Genomic DNA, 24,500 nt, shown 5'->3' with positions numbered 1-24,500 from the left:
GGGGGGGAGGGGGGGCGGTGGCTCTGCAGCCCCTTGGGGCTGGGCATGGGGAAAGAAAGGGAGGAGGAGGGTGAGCAGAAGGTTTTGGGCCTGGCTTAGGTAGCAGCAGCTTTCCTTTTCTCCTCCCCACCCCCACTTTCTTGGCCGATTCAGGGTTCATTTAATAATGGCTATAAACAGCCTCCTCTCCCTTCGCCACCCAAACGCTTGGGGCACGGCACTGGGGAAAAAAAAAAAAAAAACCCAACCAACCAAACGTATCTATTTATAAAGCACCGCACCCTGGCGAGGGTCGGAGCATCAAGCACTCCCCAAATAGTGACATTATTATGTAGCGGGCGATTTTCCCTTGCCAACGCCTTTCAGGCTTTTAAAGTTTGAGAGAGATTTTGCTGCCTTTGAAAACAATGTCGTGAGCAAAGGTTACGCAGATGATCTGTGATCTCTCGTAGCATGCATGTAAAAAGTAGGTAGAAGAAAACCCTCTCTAATTAAAAAGTTGTCCAGTGATGTACTGGGTAATTGGGCTTGCATGTAAAATGCCAGAGGTTCTGAGCATACATCTAACCTTTTTATTACATTAGCTTGTATTGTAGTAGCTATGATACAGCTTTAAGACTAGCTGCACGTTAATAGTTTCAGAAGAATTGATTTTGTAGACATCTGTTTGATATGTGTTTGTATTTGTTTAGTACAATTAAAATATTTCAGTGTTGCCATGTGCATGGCAACATTTTGTTGTTGCAAAACTGACGTTTAAGTTTGCAGTAGTACTTGTGAGGAACTAATTTTTTTTTGAGTTGTACCTATTGTCAAATGAGAAAGTGCTGGTCATTCAGATGCCCTGTGTGGTAACCCTGAGGTTTAAGGTCCTGTATGTCATACAAAGGAATCTTTTATTTTTATTTTGTTAAGCAGAGGGCAGTTTTAGATCCTGAGAGCAGTAGGTTTGAAGGTCGGTGATATGTTTTCCTTAGATTGTGATGTTTAACATCAGACTTAAGTAGAATCATCGTAGGAAGTTCTAACTCTTGTCATTCTAGGAAATTACTTTCCAAATATGAGCCTGTGTAGCGCTTTCCTGAGCCTGTACATGTACTGTTTCAGGGGTTAGGTGGCTGAGGCAGGATTTGTGAAGAACTAGTGAAATTAAAGCAAGAGGGCTGCTGTTACTCAGGACCCTGTGTGAATTGCCAAATGACCAAGAATTGTGCAAGTTCTACCCGCATTTCTTCTCCGATAGCTTCCCTTTTGTTACTATTCATAGTTTTTCTACAAATAACATCAGAGACAAGGGATGGGGTGGGAAAAAACATGGGTCAGGGGAAGTTTTACATTTTACTTACCCGATCAAAGTAGCAATCAAAGGAAAGCTGTTGAAGGAAAGCAGTTTTAATAGGTGCACCAGCATTTTTCCCAGGCATAGGGACAGCAGCTCCTAAAGCTTTCCCTTCCAGGCCTTTCTGGGTCTGCCTTTTGTGTGTGAGACTGGGCTAAGAGTAAAAGACCTGCTGATGCATCATGCCAGTTATTAATGTTTTCCTCGCAGACACAGATATCTGATAAAACCCTCTGATAAACGTGACTTGTACTGGAGAGAGCTGGTCTGTACTTTCACGCTCTTCTGGCATAGCCATGTTTTTCTCGTATACAGACAAGGCCTATCCCTGGTTTATATTATAGATTTAGTCCTTTGGTTGGTGGGTGGTTGGTAAATCTCTCCCCTTGAGGTACAGTAGAAAACTATACCTGTTTTCCAAGTATTTACTTAACTGTCTATAGGTAAGCTTGAGATACTTTTGTTGAAACCAAGGAGGATAGGTGGAAGTGCCAAATGACTGGTGAAGCTTGCAGGTCTGAACAAGCAGAACTTACTTCGTGCAATTTGAATTAAAGCAGAATACAAAAAGGTTTTTTCTATAAAATCAGACTAGTTGCTTCTTATCTGGAGTGCAGCGTATGCAGTGAAGTTGAGTCATTCTTGCTGAGATAGCATTTTAAGAGCTGTCGTTAAAATGCTTAGATATTTAACTCTGGCACAGTATAATTTGCAAACTTATGTAACTGGTATGTTTTTGAATGCAGCTGTCAATAAGAGATCTTATTGCACTTTTCCTTTTTAGTGGAACGAGGGAATATAGAGCAGCTACTTTCACAAGATGGCCTAAATATATGTCATTTAACAATAACGTATTTCTTACTGAAATATTGACACTGCTTTTGACTTAATTTTTACATGTTCAGGTCTATTCTGATGTAAAGATATGTTTTTACATAATTGGCTAAGCAGAACAGCATTGGAATTAAGTGATTGAATAATGCAGGTTGTGCTATTCAGTAAGCAAGTTTTGGAATGGGAAGTACTGTAAAATAATTTTTTCTCTGCAGACCTGTAACTGGTTTAAAAGACTTCAATAGTAACAGTGTTTGAAGTCAAGACAATAGTGGCTTAGCATAGCTACACCAGAGTCAAATAACATTTATTGTTACCATTGTATGTGGCCCTTCGTAATTTTTGCACCTCTTCACGTAAGTTGTACCTCACTTTTACATTTGTTTTGAAACATTGGTTTATCATCTGTAACTGTTTTTAAATCGTGCAACCTTACTCTCATTTGTTCTTTCGAAAATTAAGCTCTTTTTGGATACTACTTTGTTGCTGAATTCTTACTGATTTCTAGTTTTAGTCACGTGATCCAAATTTCAGTTTAAAATGCTAGCATAAGAAATAAACTTATGTAAAATTTAAACATACCTCACTGCAATGCTCTTCGTTGAAAGAATGGCAAATTGCAAAGTATAAAATCTGTGTAAACAATATGTAATCCCTGAAAAAATGCTGGTTTTCTTAGGATATTTATAAGATGCAGGGAATGCATGATAAAACGTGATTTTTTTTATGGCATTTTATGTACTGTCCATTAGACAGCGCATAAATATGTTGTTTAAGAAGGATTTGTGTATTTGACCCATGATGTGGTGTGGATCACAGTGGAGATAGCGTTATCTCCTTGTAGCTTCTTTATGTTGCTACTGTTGCTATCTGCCTGTGAAGGAACAATTTAGGATTTATTAAGATTTAATATTGCTTGAGTTAAATCACTTAAATCCTAAGACTAGGAAGAATGTTTAGACCAAGGAAATTGTAATCAGGGCAGGAGAAGAAAGCAAGTGTGGTACCATGGCAGTGAGTAGTCTTCTGGATAGAGGTGTAGTATCTGGCTGAGTGTTACTGATGTTAAACCAATGCTGTAATGTCTGCTTTGCTGTATTTCTATCTGCTAGACTCTGCTCTGTGTTAAACCACGTATTAAGTTGTCAAGTCTCTATCTTTTTGTGTGTGTGTGTTTGAACATGCCTGTGTTTTACTGGGTGTTCATTTTAATTTTTTTGTTTTCACATAGCAGTAAAATTAACTAATGGATATTTCAGCTTGCTACTGAAGTCTACAAAGCAGAGTGTATTTATAAATATGTGAAACAGTTGCTCAGATTTTTTTAACAGCTCTTCTAAAAAGTGTTTCTATGTGACTAAAACAACAGAATAAAAACTTCCTTCATCTACAGGTAGTTCCAATGAAGTACACTTCTACTGTTTAAAGTGTAAACTTTATAGCTGTATACTAGCAAAAGAGCTATAAAAGTGATACAAAGGAAAAAACAAAACTGGCTAATCAGTTTCAGTATTGAAATGCAGAGAAACGCTAGCAGTTACACATAGAGGAAAAAGTACTTTAGCCTCTTCATTGCTAATGTCTTAGTTCTCGGTTCAGGTAAGAATATTTTAATAGATACAAAGACCTCTAAAGTCTTCTAAGATAATAGTTTACAAACACAAGAAGCTGAAGCGTAACATAACTTGTATTCTTATAGCTGCAGTTTAAATAAAGCAAAGCACTAAAATGTGCTTAAGCTGATATACCACGTGCAACTGAATTATGTGGGCCTACTCAGATGTATGATGTTGCTCTCATGCTTGCTGGACTGTGACCTAGAGGATGAAAAAGGCTTTCATGTTTGGGTCTCAGCTGTAACTTGAAGGATTTTCTGTATCTGTGCATACAGTTCATTTTAACTGCCAACTGTACTCTTGATCTGGAATTTGAATGGTAGTCTGTATTCTTTTGACCATATATCATAGCCATTTGTGCATAAAATTCTATTGTATTTTTTACTTATGAAATACCCCAAAATACAATAGCCACAAGAACTGTGTAAACTGTGCGTAAACTTTTTGTGTTTGGAGATGAATTTAAGGAATACTCCAGCTGTCTGCTACGTTAAATAAAACCCAGTCTTTGGAAAGGGGTGCAGAATGCGGAAAAATATGGGCAATTAAGTGGTTAGTATTAAATTGTAGGAACATTTCATGAAGAAAGAATCCATTCCTATCAGTAAATAATTTTCTAGGTCCCCCTATCATTTACAGTAAGTATTTGGATAGATCCTTCTTAAAAATCTAGTCCTGTTTCCCTCTGTAAAGAACCATTCTGAGGCTGCAGAATGAGTCCCTGTAAGCTTAGGAAATGCTATCTGTCATTAGCACTGCTTATATTTTGGAGAACAAGTGAATTCGACAATGCCCTCATTTGGTGACCAGAATATTTAGAGCTGCAATGAACTCAAGTTTGGACTCAGGAGAGCATCTTACTGCCTTGTTCATCATGGGCAAATCTGTAAACTCTGCAGAGATAGTGATAGAAGTGAATTTGGTAATCAGTGTGACCCTCAGAGGAAAGCCTTCTGTCCTGAAAGTTATTGTCTGCATAAAAGGCTAAAACAATAGTTTTTTCCTTGGTTTCTTTTTTTTCTATTTTTATGTAGTCTTGGGGGAAAAATCTGCTTTATTGCAGCAGTCATCCTCTGTCCTTGTTCTTTTAATGACATAGGAATGCTGGGGATGTGAGGGCAAAATAGCTTTGTAAATAAAAGCTCTGTGTGTCTACAAGTGAACAAACTCCGGCTTTTCCTAAGCTTTGAGGATTTGACTTCCAGGTCTTAATGTTCTTCTGGCATAGTTCTGATGTCATTTCCTTGCAAGCAAAGCCAGGTTATAGCTGTACACTTTGGATTATTTCATATTTTATTCCCATGTGTAGTCATCAGATTTTGTCTCCTGTATGCAGCTTTTCCTATATCCTCACCAGAATAATGGTAATGTTGCTGAGATTAGAACCCCACAAATATTTTTATGTAAAGTGAAGGGTCTGGCAAATTGCTTAAGTATCTTACTTTGAATTATTTCATAATATCGAGTACTTGGTTAAATAGGAAATTCTGGGGCTTTCATGCAAAGATGTTCTAATCATTGGGTGCGTGCACACTGGTTGTGTTTTCTCCAAGTAGTTTATTTTTATTTTACTCCCAAACACTATCTGTATAAACTTTCTTTTTACTTGGGTTTTATTCTTTCATGTTGATAAGCGAATTACTCATAAGACAAGTAAGAAATAGGTGGCTGGTGCTTAGTGTTGAAGTTAGGAAGATCTGAAGTTTGAAAGCTTTAAATAATGAGTTTTAAAAAAGAGCAGTGACCTTGGTGAGCAACTGGAGACACAAAGAATAAAAATTAAAGGGGAGGTAGTGTGATGATTCCATGTGTTCAATTTTTTTAAGGTATACAGAATGGTATTAACTTGTATTTTAAGATGTTTGTGGTGAGGTTATTAGGGAAGCAGTATGACAGAAGGATGGTAGGATTCGACAAGAATTCGTACACATTACCACAGATGACAATACCAAATTACGTTAACTGTAAAAAAAGTGGCAGTTTCCTGAACTTCACCACAGATGAGAGAGAGTCTGTATGTGAGTGTGATCTTTTTTTTTTTCTGTATTTCAGGAATGGTTCAATTAATGCACTTGGTGTTCTGTTGTTTTTTAAATTATTGTTATTCAAGCTTCCCTTTGTTTTTGGAGTCTCAGCGAATAATCCCATTAGGACCTTTTTCCATGTAGCATCTTTTTCCTAGTTTATTTTAACACTTCAGCTAAAACACTGACAAAGAGAAATTGGCAGTAGCTTGACTTCACTCCAGTGGCTTTTGAAGTACCTGAACAGTCCTGGCCATTCTAATAAGTCATTGTGGTCTAGAGGCTTTCTATCCTATAACTTCACTTTTCTCTCTTGGGTAGTGGCAGGACGGGCTAGGACTCCAGTTCTGTCTTCATTTTTCTGAATAGGTTTAGCTGAACTTGATAAAAAAGCAAATGCTTTTTGTTTGTTTTGTTGTTGGATTGTGGGTTGTTTTTTTATTTCCTTCTGGAAAAGCAGTGGAATAGTATGGTTCTTCCACTAAAGAAAACATTCTGCTATGAATCTTCGGGGGTTTTTTTTATGGCAGGTATTGTTTGATTGATAATACTATGAGTGAATGAAGATGCTGGGGCTTCAAGCTGTAAATGAGAGCTCAAAAAAAAAAGTGAAGAACAGAGGGGTTTCAGCTATTATTTGAAGTCTTTGATATGTTCAAATCTGTTCAATTCATGGACTTTCAGTGCCTTGTACTCAAGTAAAAATTGACCATTAGGCCCACGATGTCTAGGAGTAGGTTGATATTCTGTTATGATGGTAGATGACGATGGCAGAGCACTCTTGGTATTACAAATACTGGAAAAAATTGTAATTAACCTTTTATGACTTACTATAACTCCCGTCTTCTGTGTTGTCTTTTTCTGTTTCCTTTTTGCCCATATTTTCTTTCTGGTGAAGCTGTATTGCTCTGTGTAGTTCTGTTGGAATAGCTGCATAGCACTGTATACTCTTTCTGACATGAGCAGTTTGGTTGCAGTTCTTACTTTCCCTTGTTTGTCTTGCTCTTTCAAAAAATTTGGCTCTTACTGCATCTCATTGATATATAAAATGAATCAAGGCCTTTCCTTCTCCCGACTTCTGGCTACATAGACTGCAGCTTCCTTGGATCTTCCAGTTCCTTTTTACAGTGCTTGCTTCAACGAGGCTTTGAATTTTGGCTGGAGTCTGCAGGAGTTTGTGTACCTAACAAAGCAGTTGTCCAATCTCTGTGTCTGAAATGAGTGTCTTTTGTTTATCTTCCAACACTTTTAAGTAAGAAATCTTTGGAAAATGAAGTATAACCAGAAAGGTGCTGAACTAAACACCAGCATGGGCATGTTTTCTGCTTATTAATGCTTTCAGGCAAGGACCATGGCTTTTTCATTCTCATGCTGTTCAGACAGCAGCATATGAATTTATGCAGAGCTACCTCATTGATTTTCATAGTACTTGTTAATGCCATTTTGGTTGTCTACACAGTTTTTCATAGTGATTGGGCTGCTCGTGCTTTGATACTGCTGCCTAGTGTTTTTTTTCTTATGCTTTCCCACCTCTCATGTGCAATACAAATATTTAGAAGGATGCGAGAATTCTTCTGGGCCAAGAAATATTACCTTAATTGTGTTTTGGGGGTGGCAGTCATGTTAGGATCCTAGTGAGTGACTGGTATTTGTGGATGCAAGTTGTATCTCCTCTCAAAATCAATTTAGTGATTTTTGTGTTCCCAGCAGTGGTCCTGGTGATTCTGGAAGGAAGTTATTTTCTTCAGTAACTGACCATAGAGCAAAATGAAAACAACTCTACAAAGGAATCTTGAAACTACATCACCATCTTTCAAATTTCTGCAGGAGCAATTTCTTAGATGTATTATCTTTTTCAATGTCCAGGGCTTTCTTTTTCAAAAAATCAGATTACATATATCTTCATTGGAGGGAGTTTGAACCTCAGCCAATGTACATTCATATTGAGAATAGCAGCTCCTAGTTTAACCTTGGAACAGGTTTAGTTGTCTGCAGGAAAGGTAGGCAGAAGCAGAAAAAGATGTTCTAAGAAAAAGCTGAAACATGTTGGTGGAGGGAGGGTGTTAACTTAGAAACATTACCTTCTGTGTTCCAGAAGACTTTTGGAGGCTTTAACAATCCTCTCCTGAATCCTACCTCCCCGCCATGTACACACGTGAAAAATAAATTGACATAGGAAAACAGGTGGGGTAAAATATTTTGCTGCTTAGTATGAGGAGGCATTCAAAAAGGCTGTCAGCTCCTAGCAAGCAGAAAGGATTTAAGCAGAAAAGAAGTTGTCTTAAACCCCAGACAAAAAACCTAAGCAAACAAAAACCCCCACCACCAACAAAAAGAAAACAACAACAACAAAAAAAACCAGCCACAAAACAACCTAGCTCAGTGAAATGGCAGTGCCTGTGGACCAGGTATCAAGAGGTCAGAGCTCATAAGTGTCTGTATCAGAAGTGCAGTGATTCAGTGTTCTCTGCTCTGGTATGAAGCTGTAATTGTAATCACTGTTATATATTAATTACAGGGAGAGAGGGAGGGTAAGTGGGAAGAGGTTGAAACAATTCATATTGTCCCTTGTACGCACAGAGTCAGCTTGCTTACCTTTGGGTTGTTTTTTTTTTCCCCATCTCTCACTTGCATCCATGTATAGACATTCTTGCCTGTCTAAAGGCCTGTTTCTGAGAGCTTTGATATTTTTCTTTAACATTTCCGTCTGTCTGCCTTTTCCTGTTCCCTTTGTCTGCCACATGCCATAGCTCCTACATCTGTCCTAAACCAAAAAATTGCTAATGTTATTACAAACTTTCTTACCTCGATGAGTAGTTTCTTGGTATGCTATTCTATTTGCAGTTGTCTTATTGAAATATAATACAGGCTACAGTTGCATTTCCAAGAAGCGAGTATTCTGTTGGGGAAATTGTGTTAGTCCATGTTTATTAAAATAGCCCCATTTCTGTATTTTATTTCTTTTACTTCTTTTTCATAGACAGTTCACATCTCCCAGTTGGCCATGTATTCCTGTGTCTGAAAGTACGCATTCAGAAACAGCAACTGTAATTTTCAGTACTTTATTGATGTTGTTGAACCGTGAGTGCCAGAACTCAATCATACAGCCTCCAATAGTTTTTAAATAGTTTCATTGGCAAGAAGCTTTTTCATGACTTCATTCAGCCCATGACTGTGGTGTAATTATGTCTCCTCATCTGCGTGTTCTGTTTTATTTTAGTCATTCTTCCGATCCCTGGAATGATCTCTGACATGTTGTTTGTTAACATTAATTGATTTGGGGTATCCAGTATGTACTGTCACTTTTTCATTCAACAGGCGCTAACTTCTGAAAATGTTTCCACATTTGCACAAGGCTGACTGGTTACTGCCTCCAGCCTGCTTAAGGCAGGGGGGAAAGTACCACAGATCAGATTGGCGTTGAAGTAATGAAATGCCCTTTTCCTATTCAGTAGCAGTCTTTGTAATTTGGTGACTTGCTCTGTGTCCTGTAGTTCAAGGAAAGGTTGTAATCTTTCTTTATGGTGCCCATTACAACACACAGGGCATAATGTCACTTGGAGAATTGTTCTGGGAAATTGGAGTATGGGGACATTTCTCAGCTTAGTTTGAACAACTGCCCATGACTTCAGTGTGGTTCATGTAAGCAGCTTATCCTAGTGGAGGGAGTACAACTCAAACATTGTTTAAAAAGGATTATTAAATTACATATTGTTAAAGTACAAGTTTCACATGGGGGTGGTTGGTTTTCTTGGACAAGACAATCAAGTCCTTGTCTGAATTCCTTGGAAAAATAAATTGTCTTTTTACAGGGGTACATCAATTACATTAACTGTCCTTTGCAAACAATTTAAGCCTTATCTTCATTTGAATGTTCAAGCAAATAAATAAGCAAATATCAAAACAGTAAAATTTATTTTCATGTGTATCAGAAGGCATTATAGTTGTGCTGTCTGGATAGCACAATTTGAGGGACAAATGAAGGGGCAAAGAGATTTCATGCATTCCAGCGATGTATCTGTGGTTGTCCGTGGTTGTCCATGGTCTGGTATACTAATTACCCTCCTTTTCTTTGCCACTCTGTTCTCCAGTTGCATCTATTTTCAAGGAGTTTAGCTACTGACTCTTTGGCATGCTCCATTCATTACTTCAGTTTTGTTTCTAATGCTGCAGTCCTTTGAATTTTGGCACTCTTGTATTTTATCCAAGATCTTGTTACTTGTGTTGGTTTTTCTAGGCCCTGTACTTGCTTTTCTGTCTGCAAACTGCAAGTAGTTTTTCGTGCACTTGCTGTAGAGACTGTCATTCAGTTTGACCTCCACAAAATCAGCATTTCAGAAGTCATGGTTTAGATGCACTTGTAGATGCATAGATGCGTCCCCTGCATATTCATTTTTATGCATAGGGATCCATTTTCACTTTTAGATTTGTTCAGAAGCCTCTGTTCTCCAGAGCCAAAACCAAGGAACTTTGACCACAGAAAGCTCTTCTTTTTTTTTTTAGGGGAAACTAATGGAAGTCACTGATATGGAGATGGTGAACCAAGAATCACCTGATGTTAAAATTGCAGTTGCTTGACTAATCGTGGCAGTTGCAGTGCCAGATGATGTTTGAGTTACCATTTCTGAAGAACATGTTGCACCTCTGATCTTTTTGCAGGGCACCACTGCTGTGGTACTATTCGGAAGTGCCCTTCTCTAAGAAAAAAAAACAACTGTGCTGTACATTTTTGCCACTAAACTTCATAATTAAAGTGCATTTTCTCTTATTTGGCTTTAATAGGACTATGAAGAATGTCTGTGTCCTTTAGTACGTATGCACATCGTTCAAGCAACCTGAAGGTTGAGGCTTTCAGAGTAGAGGGCTCGTTCTGTCTGCCACTGAGACTGCAGTTTTCTAACATGATTGCAGAAATGTGTGGCTGGGTTAAGAAGGGCAACAGGAAGGGTAGTAAAATTATTTGGAGAATAAGGGTCATAAGATGAGGACTCCTGATGACTAAAGAAATATGAGAGAGCACTAAGTTAAACCGTGTTCAGAATCTGTTGCTTTATTGCACATCATGCATGCAGACTGTTCTGGGTCTGACTTCTCTCTTTAGTGTTATTACATAACGAAGTCATGCTGTAACTTGGGTGCTTGCACTGCTGTAGGTTAATGTGATTTGCATACAGTTATATGCTTAACTAAAGGTGTCATTCCAACTTAATCATATAGTCCACAACCAGCTCATGAAAGAATGAAGAATGTACTAGTGATTTAGATAGACACTGATATGTGAAAGATGTTTCCATAGATATGGACTCGAAAACAGATCTAGAAGATATTTTTAGTAGGAAGGAGGCACAGCTTTCTTATGTCAGCCTTTTTGTGTGTGTGTGTGTCCCTTCTTTTAAAACTAAGGTTACTTTTTTTGTAACTGAGACTCTTTAAATTCTTCGGGTTTTAGCCACGCATAGGGGTGTGAGGGGAGAAGTAGCAGGTTGCCTCCGATTCATAAGAATCCACAGATTGGTCAAATTAAACTTAATTTTTTCTGAACAAGAATTGAAATTCTGGAAAAAGTAAAGGCTTGGCATATTCGTCCTGTCCACAAGTAAACTATGTTTTCCCTTCAGAGGAGGATTTTGAAATCCTGGCCTACTCTCCTACAGCTTTAGACTGGTGTTCTGGTGGACGTATGGTTAGCTAGAGTGTTGCAAGGAAGGCAACTGCAGTCTGTTACTGCATTTTTGAGAAGGTGACTACTTTATGCTATGGGATGTGAATAATTTCCTAAGTAGAAGTTATGTGACCACATTGTGGTTATCCTTCTGTCTGATTATATTCACATGAGCGGTGGGTAGCTCGCACCCTTGAAGAATCATGTGTTGACATCTCACCTACAAGGCTTAATTTAGAATAGCAACAGCTTTCAGTTTACCTTCTGAGGAGGGATAAGGCAACTTGATTTTAAATGGAGAGTGGATTTGTTAATTTTTGAAGTGCGTTAGCAGTTCTGTATGAGTTGCTAGAACTGCATATGACCTGTCTGTATTTTTAATTGTGGTTTACATGACAAACTACTGAGAGGGACAAATAGCTTACAAAGCACAACTCTAAATATTGCGTACCTAGCAATGTGAGAGATTAGAAGGAAAACTGCCCTTTTTAGTCCAAATTTGACAGTGCTTGTGGTCAGTTTAACTGTATCCTGTTCCTGATGCTTTTCTGTTTTGTTTTAAACACACTAATAATGTCAAATACTTCACAAAAATGTGGTATTTGCCAGGGCAGTTTCTGCTTTTTGAGCTCTGAATTATGGTGAAATAATTGAATATCTGCATTCTATTTTATGATCTTTTTGACAATAAGAAAGTGTTAGGCGTTAGTTTAACTCTGCTGCTATTGTGGAATGAATAAAAAGTCTTTGATTCTGCAAAATAATTCCCCATTTGATTTACAGCAGCGTTCTGTAATTATTTTGATCACTCTGACTTCACTAGAGTTGCATGTGAAGATAAAAAAGTCTGTCGTATTTTTTTCCTAGCAACTGCAGTAATGTGAATCTCACGCATGTGCTTAGGGTACAAGAACAGTCAGTGTACACTATATTTTGTGGGCTAGTTACGGTTTGCGTGGGCATCAATATTTTGTGTTAGCATGAGAAGAGACAGAACTTAAAAGCAGGGGTTGGGATGAGAGGAAGCAGAGGTGTACTGCTGCTGACATCTCTCTCCATACAGCTGAAGTATGTGCAGCTTTTGTTTTTGTTAACAAAGCATGGGAGCCAAAGAGTGTATATCCAGTTCCTATGCCTCATGTTTCAATCACTGTTGTGTTGAGATCAAATATAAACATTTCTTTACTGTTTATTCTGACACATACAGATGTTTTAGAAGGGTTGATAGCGGCTGAAAGAGGCAATGTGAAAAGCTTCATTGGATATATAGTGTCACAGCTGGAGCTATATTGCAATAAAAGCATGTTATCAAAAAGTGATGCTATCACTTAGAAAATTGATCAATTGTATTCCACGTACAAGTTAAAACCTTCTAAAATCCCTAGTATACTGACTTTTCTGCTAGTACAGCTGCTTAGTTAGGGCCTCGGGTAAAATCTGTTTCAGAGGCTCTTCTCACAGTTAATTTTTTGTCCACTGTCTTCAAATAGCAAAGCTCATAGTCTTATTCTATTACCTTGTATTGTGTAACAGTGATTTGCACGCTCTTTGATGCTTCCCAGGGCAGAATTTGCAAGTATGTAAAATGTGTGACCTATTTTGTGTGATTTTTTTTCTTTTAATAATGAATGCACAAATAAACTGATGTGGATTAGAAGGGTGGGTTGGATCGTTAGGGTGTGAAAGCCATGAAGATAAACCAGTCAGTTTACGCTGCCTGCAAATGCAATTCTTATTCTCTTAAGCATGAATATTTACTGCATCACATCCCAGTCATGGGAGGTGGAAGAGGATAGGGTGTGCATTATATTGGTCTGGCTTGAGTAAAGTAGCATGAATTTACAATACTTGTGATTCTATTTCCAAGCAGATTTCCTTAGACTTGTCAGGGACAGTTGTCTTTCAGTGAAGCATGAATACATTAACGTTTTAAGTAAATCTGCAGCACAGACATCTGAGAAGCTTGCTGTGTAATTTAACTGAAAATCTAAGGATGAGCTTTCACAAGATGGCTGTGCCAAACTAATGGCTTGCTGCTGCCTGAAGGGACAGCTGCTGTGTTCCTTCTGAGTACTGCTAGTTATCCAGTGTTGCCTCTTCTTTTATGCAGACTCTGGCATCATCTTGATCATTCGGATCGCTTTATCTGTTTCAAAACAAAACAAAAAACCACCAACCAAACCAAACAAAAACCCACAAACAACAAAAAACCCTGAACCTCCTCCACCAAAAGAAAACCTCATCAGTTTGCTTTCACTATTGGAAAAGCAGAGTGTGAGCAGGACTTTGTGCCCAGCAGGTAGGGATCTAGGGAATGCCGCTATTCTGGGAACATTGACACCTCTCATTGGCTCAGTAATCGCAGGGAACATAACTATTCAGTTGTGTGCCAGTTAACAAATTCTCTTTTGAACCAATTTTATGCTTACTTATACTAGAGGCTTTTGTCAGAACTGTGAATGATAGTGGAGTACAAGTTCAAGTGAAACAGTTGAAAATACTTAAAATATGAAAAGTGCAGTTCAGCTAGTACCGATGTCCTTGTTTAAATTAGATGAAAGCAATGCAAATTTGACTTGAGAGACACAGAAAAGTCAGCTTTTCCTCTATGTATTTTTGTCATCCTAACATTATTTGGACTGTTATTTAATAGTTTCCAATAGGTTGTTTAAACAAGAGATGTTGAACAAATATCTTAACAATCCTTTTTTGTCTTTTTAGAACTGAAGGAAAGTCATCATGGGAGCATTTTTAGACAAGCCAAAGATGGAGAAGCATAATGCCCAGGGGCAAGGGAATGGGCTTCGTTATGGTCTGAGTAGTATGCAAGGCTGGCGAGTTGAAATGGAGGATGCACATACGGCTGTGATTGGTTTGCCAAATGGACTTGATGGATGGTCGTTTTTTGCTGTATATGATGGGCACGCTGGATCACAGGTTGCCAAGTACTGCTGTGAGCATTTATTAGATCACATCACGAGCAACCAGGATTTTAAAGGGCCAGATGGGCCACCATCTGTGGAAAGTGTAAAGAGCGGCATCAGAACAGGTTTTCTGCAAATTGATGAACACATGAGAGTCATCTCTGAGAAGAAACATGGTGCAGACAGAAGTGGGTCAACAGCTGTGGGTGTCATGATTTCTCCCCAACATACATACTTCATCAACTGTGGAGACTCGAGAGGTTTACTTTGTAGAAACAGGAAGGTTCACTTCTTCACACAGGATCACAAACCAAGTAATCCACTGGAGAAAGAGCGTATACAGAATGCAGGTGGCTCCGTAATGATTCAGCGTGTGAATGGCTCTCTTGCTGTTTCAAGAGCACTTGGGGACTTCGATTACAAATGTGTCCATGGGAAAGGTCCTACAGAACAGCTAGTCTCACCTGAGCCTGAAGTTTATGAAATTGAGAGATCAGAAGAAGATGATCAGTTCATCATATTGGCCTGTGACGGTATCTGGGATGTTATGGGAAATGAAGAGCTGTGTGACTTTGTAAGATCCAGACTTGAAGTCACTGATGACCTTGAGAAAGTTTGCAATGAGATAGTTGACACCTGCTTGTACAAGGTAGCCAGACTTGAAAGTAGTTTACTGTTTTCACTATTAGGAGTTTATGAACAAGTTAAGAATAAGTTTTGATTCCAGTGTATAAGTATCAAGTGGTTTATGTTAACATGACTTTGACAGTAATTACCATGATTCCCACAAAAATGGTGATAGAGGAGGCATGAACACACCACAGAAACAGTACGGTTTTCTGAGTGGTTTTGGTTAATGAAGACTTTAAAGTCATATACAGATATGTTGCGGTCACTGGGAAACTAGAAGCTGATGGAATTTTATGGGCAAGTTAAGGACAATAAGTGCCCTTTTCTGTTATACAATGTACTTTACAAAACCTTAACTTTTAAGACTTAATCGGGCTAGAGAATATTCTTTCCATCCATAATCTTCCCTTCCTTTCCTGGGCATATAGTAGTAACATTATTGTCATAATTACACCAAGATAAATGCAGAAGGAATGAACCTTGACTTCATATTTTGCAGTTTAAAATTTCTTCTTGACTATATGAAGATCTGACTTCGAAGTTAGTTTTTATTCTGGTTTAATTACTGTATTTCTTACTCAGTGTTGTGTGATACAGCTTAAACTAGCTGAAGTAGAAGATGGGACTGTTTTGTTTAAAAAAAATCTGTGTAATTTTGCCTACAATAGCTTCTACTTTGTATTAATAAGTTGTCGGATGGTGTAGTTACAGAAGAGATTTGAAGTATTGAGTTTCATAGTTTGACATATAATTTTCCAAAGGCAAGCTATAAGTCACAATGTAAAAAAAGCCAGCATTTTTGATACTAGAGACAAGACACAATCTCCACTCTTGCCACGTGGCTAACAAGATCATTGTTTCCCTTTTGGAAAAATGTAATTGCTTTCCAACACTTTGCCAGATTGATCATGCATATATTTGTTGACAGTTTTTGTCTGGTAATCCTGAAAACAAATACCAGGGAAGGAACAGTGGCTTGTGGATGCTGTAAGCTTTGCAGTCACCAACTGTCAGCACCTCCCTGTGCGCACATATACTCTTGTTTTAAACACTGGCTTGTTCTTGAACTTGCTGACTTCAGTGGATATAATTGGTGTTAAAAGTTAAGCGTGTGGATGCATGTTTGTGGACCAGAGCACAGGGGTATTGAAAGTAAACTGAACAGCGACTTTTTCATAAGCAGAATGTGTTTGTATTTTAACACGTTCAAGTATCAGGGTTCTATTTAGTTGGTGTTTTAAGTGTTTCCATTTCAAAGAATGCTTTTGTAAAGGCCTGGCCCCCTTCCAGTTGGCCTTTTAACAGATTCTCTCACTTATAACTTCTCTTGTTTTAAAAGAAAAGGGGGGGGAGAAACCCTAATAGCTGTGATTTTATGTGGAAGCACTGTCTGAATTCAACATCTCTCTACTTAGTGCTTTTAAGCAGTAATGGTTTTGTTTGCCCAGCTGTTTTCCCAAAATGATTGGATAGTACTTAAAACAAGATGTAACATAACTTTGTAGTTACACATCACTCATTAGTAATGTCAGTTTTTAAAAGGCAATGAGCTGTCTGTAATTGGCTTCATGTAGTCTTCGGACCGTGAAAGAGTAAAGAACAAAGTGACTTAAAAGTTGTACTAAATGAATGGGCAGACTTGTGGAATATGTAAAAGGGTGGGGGGAAATTAAGGCTAATGATGATATTAATCCATAGTAGTAAAAGTTGTATTCTAATACCATAAGATTTGTGAAATTTTATGTGTAAAATGCTTTGATGTGTAATTAGCCTGGTGTGTATACATTCTCAAATAATTTTTTCTTTTTCACCAGGGAAGTCGAGACAACATGAGTGTGATATTGATCTGTTTTCCGAATGCACCAAAGGTATCACCAGAGGCGGTGAAAAGAGAGGCAGAGTTGGACAAGTACCTGGAAAGCAGAGTAGAAGGTGGATCATTTAAAAAAAATAAGTAACTTTGTTTCTAAACAGACCCCCTGGCCCCCTTCCCCTTCCAACAACTAAACTCTTTAACACATACAGGCTTTTTAATAGACCTTCAAGTGCCATTGGCCATCTAGTGTGCGTCTCTGAAAAAGGCACTCAGACAGTCCTGCTGTATGCCCTGAAAAAAATCTGCTATGAAAGTGCAGCAGCCTGTAGCCCTGAAAATTATTCAGGATGGCAGAGAAATAATTCATTTGCCCTCAGTGTTCTTCGTGAGTCCACTGACAGCTCTAACTTCCCACCAGTAGGCCCTGGTTCCTGTTATATGGAGTTAAATGAAAGAATCAGAATATCTTGCAAAGTGACTGTGAAGATGGTAACTTGAGTGTCGGTTTTCCATATAGTTATGTACAATTTAGTTAGCCGTAATATTTTATTATCCACTTATGGTAGGGTTACAGATTGATCACTGTCATCTTTAAGGCACCTGCTAATACATTTACTTATTTTAAAGTACATCAGATATTTGTCAAAGCTAATCTTTAAGCATTTGTGATGAACAAAAGCTGGGAGCTCATCTTACTCTGATAGTAACTTTAAAATTTTGCTTTAAATGTGTATTTCATGAGTTCTTAAACTTTAAACTGAAATGGCAAGTCTTAGGCATTTTGGGTCATCTAACTAAAAATTATATTTGCAATCAATTTGATTTAAAAGATTTCTCATTAAAACTGGATTTATAGTGCCTTTTGATATTTAAAAATTACCACAGCCTGCAGTTTGCTTCTGGAAACATAAGACATGCTGTATGCATTATTTGCATAGGTTAAGTCTATTTCTGAAGTGGGCTCCTCTAGACATATGGTACAAGTCTAGTTATGTGTATATACCCCAAGAATCCTTAATAGCACGCAGGGCACAATACACAGAGTTCTTCACAGCTATGGTATCAGTGATTACTAAGTTAAAGGAACATATTGTGCACTTTTGCTCCTCCTTAACTTGCACGCAGATAACAGTGCAGCTTTAGAAATTTCATAGAGAATGAGAATTCTGAGTCCAGACAGATTAACATGCAATTTTAAAGCACTTACCACCTGTGTAGGTACTGCTTCAGGAAGTATCACCTTTTTCAAAGGCCTTATTCACAAGGTCTTGGCAAACTACATCTGAACAAATGTCCAGACAGACTTTTCTGTCTTTTAATCTAACACTTGCCTAATAGGAGAAGTTGGTGCACAATAAGCAAGAGCGTGAATCTTTTTGACGGCGTAGCAGGAATATCCAAGTGCATGGTAACACTGCATGAGTTGTGTCAGATGGTTTTCTCCATTTCAAAGCAGTGAGCAGTTTTGCACCAGGCATTTGAAGAGCAAACTATGTATGCCCACTCACAGAATTGGTGAAGAAGTATGCTGTAAATTCACATGTTAATTTACCTCATGCTAACTCTCCTAATTTGGGCAAGTATTACCTTTGTATCTTAGATATTTTGTCTGAGTTCAGACAAACTCATGACCTAGAGAAACATTCAAGTTAAGGCTGGCCTCATTGTACCCCAGGAATATTACCATGAGGAAAGACAGTATTTCTGTACAGACACTTCATTTTGTAAATGAAGGACCTAAACACTGGAACTGCCTGAGATTACGGTACATACAACGAATTTGGCTGCTGGTACTTTGCATTTATACAAACACAAAATTTCAGGAATGAGCGAAGTGTGGTACTTGCATAGAGGTAGAAGGATTCTGTATGTAGTTATAAAGCACTTTAATACTAATTTAATGGGATGATGTCTGAACAACCTGAGAAAGTTCATTGTACGTTTTTTCTTCTTTTTTAGAGTTGTCCTCAATCTTTTGTCTATTATTGCACAAAGTTACTATTTAAATTGAAGAATATGTAGTAAACACTATTCAACTCAGCAGTGATTTGTATCAGCTGTGTGCAGAATTTGGCCTTTTAGGTCTTACTCATGAGGGAAGTTGAGAGGCTCGACTAAAGCAGAACTTCAAGAACAGGAGTTGATTAACTGTGTTACATTTAATTCTTGTGCAGTTAAATTGTTCTCTGGTGTAAATGAATAATGCAGTATTGGCTAGTAAGGTAGGACTGCTACACCATCTGAAACTTTCAACACTACAGTAGACAATCTTACTGTTATGCTAGGATACTTTAAGATTGGCAGTACTTAACTTTAAAAGCCTAATCTTCAGCTGAAGGAACTAAAAAATGTGAACAGTACTTTTAGAATGATCTTACTAATCTGTAATATCCATTTAAAGTTAAAATTCATTAAAATGGAAACTTGGTGAAAATGCATATTATGTATTTCTATGCATTTCAGTACTCAGTGTAATCCAACAAGTAATGAGATTTGATGCTTACTGATGTGCATTTTTTCTGGTAGTACTTTTATTCCATCAGCCCGAAGCGTATTGTTATACTGTCAAGAAGTAGTGCAAATTTTAAGACTGAATAGGGCTTAGTACTAATGGTCATCTTGACTAAGGAGAGGCAATTCAGATTATAAAAAATGTAGGAAGTTTTTTATTTACCATGCCACCTAGGACTCTCCTTTTATACATTTTGATGTGTTTGTGGTCCAGATTCATAGCTACAATAAATAATAATGGAAGAAGCAAGTGTGGAGAAGCATCTTTGTGCCATTACTTGCAATAACTTAGTGTTACTCCTAAAATATCATGTGAACTTCATGGTAGAAGTAATCAGTCGTTCCAAAACGTGTTGCTATTATTTGCACTAATATGTGTTAGTGATGTGTTGACTCTAAAAAGAAACTTGTCTAAGCTTTTTTCTGTTCTCATTTTTTTTTACAGAAAAACATTCCATAATAGATAACCCTTGCAATATTTATACCTGTAGAGGGATAAATAATTTTAAGTTAGCTGTTATATGTTCTTTCCCATATTTTCCCAAAATCAAGGCTCTGGCTTTTTCTTAAACTTTGTGTGGAATTCCCATTCAGAATATGAAAAAGCGGATATGTTTTGAATCCTTTATTTTAGGGTTGTAAGTACATTTTTCCAGTACTTGATGCCATGAAAATGTGTAGAAGGTTTAAAAGTAAATTAAAGTTTGGGGGGAGGGTTGTAAGATGTATTGGAAGAAAATAATTCTAATAAATTAAACATAGCTAGCAGACCGACTCCATTTGTTGTGTCTTCAGTGTTCATTCAGTCTGTATCTATAGTTTTATCAAAATAAAAATGTATTCATTTAGTGGAGACTGTATGTTAAATGTACTGCAGTTACAGGTTGTGAAACTGTGTAGTATAGGTAAACTATAAATTCCTTATTTTTGTACAGCAGAACTTTAGCACTAGCACAATGTAGAATATACTAGATGTTCAAAATTGCACAATAAAGGAACTTGGCAAACCAAATCTGAGATCTTTGCTTCTTATTCAGATTTAAGAGTGTTAGATTATTTACCAAATACTAGGTGGTAAAATGAATTTTGGCTATAGATTTTGAGGAAATGGCAAGTTTTTTTGAGGTGTGTGTGGTGTCGTATTTAAAATGTAGGGTTTGAAGTAAACAGCTTAAAGCTTTATGTTGCAGTTTAACACTGGTTGAGGGCTAGACAGTGTTTCCACTGGACCTTGCAAATAATTTACACAGCCTGACTGCAAAACAGAGCTGAGACTTTTGTAACACACACAGCCCTGGAAAACCATTACATGCACAAAAAGTAATTTGCAGTTGTTGTTTTTAATTTTTTAGCTAAAAAGGACTGGATACATGCTGGTTTTAAAAGCTTTTAATGTGCCTTATCTCACTAATTCAATTATAAAATGGAAACTTGGTATGTTCTTCTGGAATTATTGTTTAGGGCAAAAACTGAATGCTAGAGTACTTTTGAAAAGTGGTATTGATGAATCCCAACTACTCTTCAAGCTGTGTAAATGCTTTATCACATGAAGAATAACATGTGTGTACGTATGTGCGTGTGTAATACATATGCACGTATGTACACGTTATTGTATGTGTGCTGCAGTATTCACTTGAAGATAGAGAGCACCAAGTCTTAATAATTCATATCTATTATCATTTCTAAGAGGTCATGTTTACAGAGAAACCGATAAGATGCATTTTAAAAAATGTGCTTGGTCTTCAAATTTCATAAAATCCCTATTTAAAAAGTGACTCTTCAGGGGTGGTATGGTGTCAAATCTCTTGTGTTCAATTAACATTGTGTGCTTACAACACGGGGTAAAAAAATAAACAAAACCAGGCCTAAGAATAAAGTTAAAAAACTAATTTCTTAAAAAATGTGACTGTGGCTTCAGTACGGATTCTCTTCACCCAGAGGGTGGAGTGGATCAGCCTTAAATAATTGCCCAATATTCACATATACCCGAAGTGAATACAGAATGGAACTGTCTTAGATGTGATGTCCCTGACTTTTAATTTGTGTGTCATAGTTTTTAAAATTTGCATGTTGCTGTAATGCAGTGAAGTACAAGTATTGGTTAATATACATACAGCCATGGGAGTTATTTTTAATATGTCTAACCTTTTGTTTCTTGAAAATATTATGCTTTCTATGATGGTGATAATCTTTTATCTTCTGTTGCAGCGATAAAGCTGATGTTAGTATCTGCCTCGTGCCCAGGGCACTTTGTTGGGAAGCTATTACATCTTCTATTATATCTAATGTATAGCAGGAAAACCATTAAAGATTTTTTTCCCACTTTTATTAGGTAGCTGTTTATCTCTAAAACCAGTGTGCATGTTAACAGTTAGCAGTATCTTTGTCAAATCTGTTACAGGTTCTTTCTCTTACGGAACCAAAGTTAACAATTACCATGTTGAATATGGTCTGTCATCTTTGTTTTGGTTTTTTTTTTTTTAATGTCTATTAACAGAAGTTAAGCTGCCTTTTTATAAAACTGAGTGTTTCAATCTTTTTAAGTTAAATTTGGACTGCACTTACAAAAAAAGTACTTCTGATTCCCAGAGATCATAAAGAAGCAGGGTGAAGGAGTCCCAGACTTAGTCCACGTGATGCGTACGTTAGCAACTGAGAGCATCCCAAACCTCCCACCGGGGGGTGAATTGGCAAGCAAGTGAGTTCATATCGATGTAAATGTGGTTTTTGATTTAAATCGAAACTTAACTGTAAGGCCACTCTTAAAAGTGGGGGGAGGGAGGAAAGGTACCAGTCAAAAGGTGATGATCTGTTCTCCAATTGTTATTACTCAGTTGTTCTGAATGAAAGGACAAGCATAATAACAGTTAACTATGAATCACTACTAAAATTAAATGTCAAACTGTAGTTTTGGGAAGGACTGAGGTTTTTTTAAGGGTGGCCTGAGTGTGTCTCTTTTTTGTAATTAACTGGGTTTTCTGGGTGGGAGGTTACATTTGAAGATGCAAAAATAATGCACTGACTTTAGTAGCTCTACACTTTGACAAGAAGTGATATGCATATGATGTTTTGCTTAGCAGCTTTCTTTTCTTGTCTGTAGCTAAAGCAACATTGTAATTGTGTAAATGTTTGCTTTTGTATCTTTCTGCTTGTGACAAATCTGAAGACCAGATAGAAGTCTATCAAAAAAGAAAAGTGGGAAATTAAATCTACACCTTCATATAGGCTGGCTTTGTCCTTGAAGAGTTCGGTGTTGTTGCTCTGTGGCTTCTTTAGCTCGTTTGCACACCAAACCAAGTGCTTTTAGGATCAAAAGATTGTTCATGAACCTGTGCTGTGTTAAAAGGGATTGGCCACATATGGTACAGACTACATTTTTAACCCTTCAGAGTATGATTTTTGTATTGTTACAGCAAAACATAAAGACTCTAGGTATGTAATTGAATAAATGATAACTGAACTGTAAAGATGACTTCTACAAAATAAAATTTTGAACTATTTGACTAGGAAAAGAAGAGATGGCAATTTTATGTATAATAGCAGCACCTATTTAGGATGTGTTGCTGTAATCTTGAAGTATTGATGAGTCTATTACTTATGAAATATGGTGTACAGATTGATTTTTCTCAATCTCCTTTGGCTAGCAGTAGCATCATAGTTGTCAGGAAGTGCTGAAGTGTCTGACTTCCATGGGATTTTGTGTCTTAGTGATACTAGTTTGAATAGGGATTGACAGAAGTATGGATTTAATTGGATGGTAGCATAACTCAAAGCACTACTGCCAATTTGGAAGGAAAATAATGCTTTTCAAGAAACCTGCCTTTATTTAGAATCAAAGATACCTTATTCTTGAAAGATAATGGAAACTTTCCAGTTCGTATGTGCAATGTACTTTGGCTGTAATTGCTTGTTTTTATTGCTTTAAATTCAGCCTCTTCTTCCATGCCCTATAATCATTCACTATGGTGTCTGTATTGCTGCATGGTAGTTCCTGACTTTTCATTGTTACAGGATGATTATAAAGCCTATCATCTGCTTTTTTTCTTCTAATGCACTTCTTTGTGATTGCTCTGTGTACATTCATGAGCAGTTAAAAAGTTGCTCTTTCAAGTTTGTTTTGTATCGCAGTTGTAGTCTGCTGCTTCGTCACACTTGGTTCTGCAGAAGGGGATCTGGAAAAAGTTGCTTTTAAGTCCAATCTGCAATTCCTGTCTTTTACTCCCCTCTTTCCTTCCTGCTCCCCCTCCAAAGTTGTTTCCTTATATGCTGGGTAAGGCAAAGGCTTCCTATTCCTTCAACCTCACGCTGGGTTTTTTTGAGCATGAGTTTTCAAGAAAACCTTTTCACCCTGTGTAAAAACAAAAAAAACAAACAAACAAAAACCCAAAAAAACCCCAACCCAAACCGCCCCCCCAAAAAAACACCACCAACAAAACACCTCTATTACATGTTGTTTTATTACATATTGTTTGCAATTTTTCTGTTAATATTTTATCACTATATTTCCTGTCAGTGTTTCTATGAATATTAGAGAAGCCGAGAATCCCAGAGATGAAAGTTAATTACAAGCTATCTTAAATATGCTAAGCAAATGTTTTTAAAGAAGGCACTAGAACAGGTTGCCCATGGAAGTTGTGGAAGCTCCATCCCTGGCAGTGTTCAAGGCCAGGCTGGATGGGGCTTTGAGCAACCTGCTCTAGTGGGAGGTGTCACTGCCCATGGCAGGGGGGTTGGAGCTAGATGATCTTTGAGGTCCCTTCCAACCTAGAACCATTCTATGATTCTAGTTGCAGTTTGAATTATTTTGAGAAAAATTGCAGGAGCGTATTGGACATTTTTATTATAAAAGAGTATTGCTTCAGAAATAATTTTTCCATGTTTGCACCTGGAAAGTACATTTCAGAATGTAACATGAACAAAAATGTACCTCAGAATGCAATTTTTCTGCATCCAGAAAATAAAAAAGCCACTACTCCCCCATGAAAGTGCCATAACGCATGAAGTACTACTGCAGTGTTCACCAGAGACACAAATGACCAGGGCATTCCACATTCATCGAGTTTTCTGACGCCCTTTTTCAAAGTCAAGAGATACAGCACCAAGCAGCAAGGCAGCCGCATCTGAATGTCGCTGTGCTCTTCTCC

The 24,500-nt window shown here is 37.5% G+C and overlaps 1 protein-coding gene across 1 annotated transcript in view; it reads left to right on the top strand.

The window, feature by feature from the left end:
* The first annotated feature begins 14,201 nt into the window (after positions 1 to 14,201).
* Positions 14,202 to 24,500, top strand: part of PPM1A (protein phosphatase, Mg2+/Mn2+ dependent, 1A) — a 14,043-nt gene continuing 3,744 nt past the window's right edge. Inside the window, exons 1-3 of the mRNA XM_009891205.1 lie at positions 14,202 to 15,048; positions 16,844 to 16,961; positions 21,946 to 22,054. Coding sequence (XP_009889507.1) covers positions 14,215 to 15,048; positions 16,844 to 16,961; positions 21,946 to 22,054 — 1,061 coding nt within the window. The 5' untranslated portion in view covers positions 14,202 to 14,214. The remainder of the gene's footprint in view (positions 15,049 to 16,843; positions 16,962 to 21,945; positions 22,055 to 24,500) is intronic.

This window comes from Charadrius vociferus, unplaced genomic scaffold, assembly GCF_000708025.1.
Source record: "Charadrius vociferus isolate BGI_N301 unplaced genomic scaffold, ASM70802v2 scaffold308, whole genome shotgun sequence".
Lineage (NCBI taxonomy): Eukaryota > Metazoa > Chordata > Aves > Charadriiformes > Charadriidae > Charadrius > Charadrius vociferus.
Note: the sequence above shows the minus strand (reverse complement) of the source record. Positions and strands in the feature narration are given on the sequence as shown.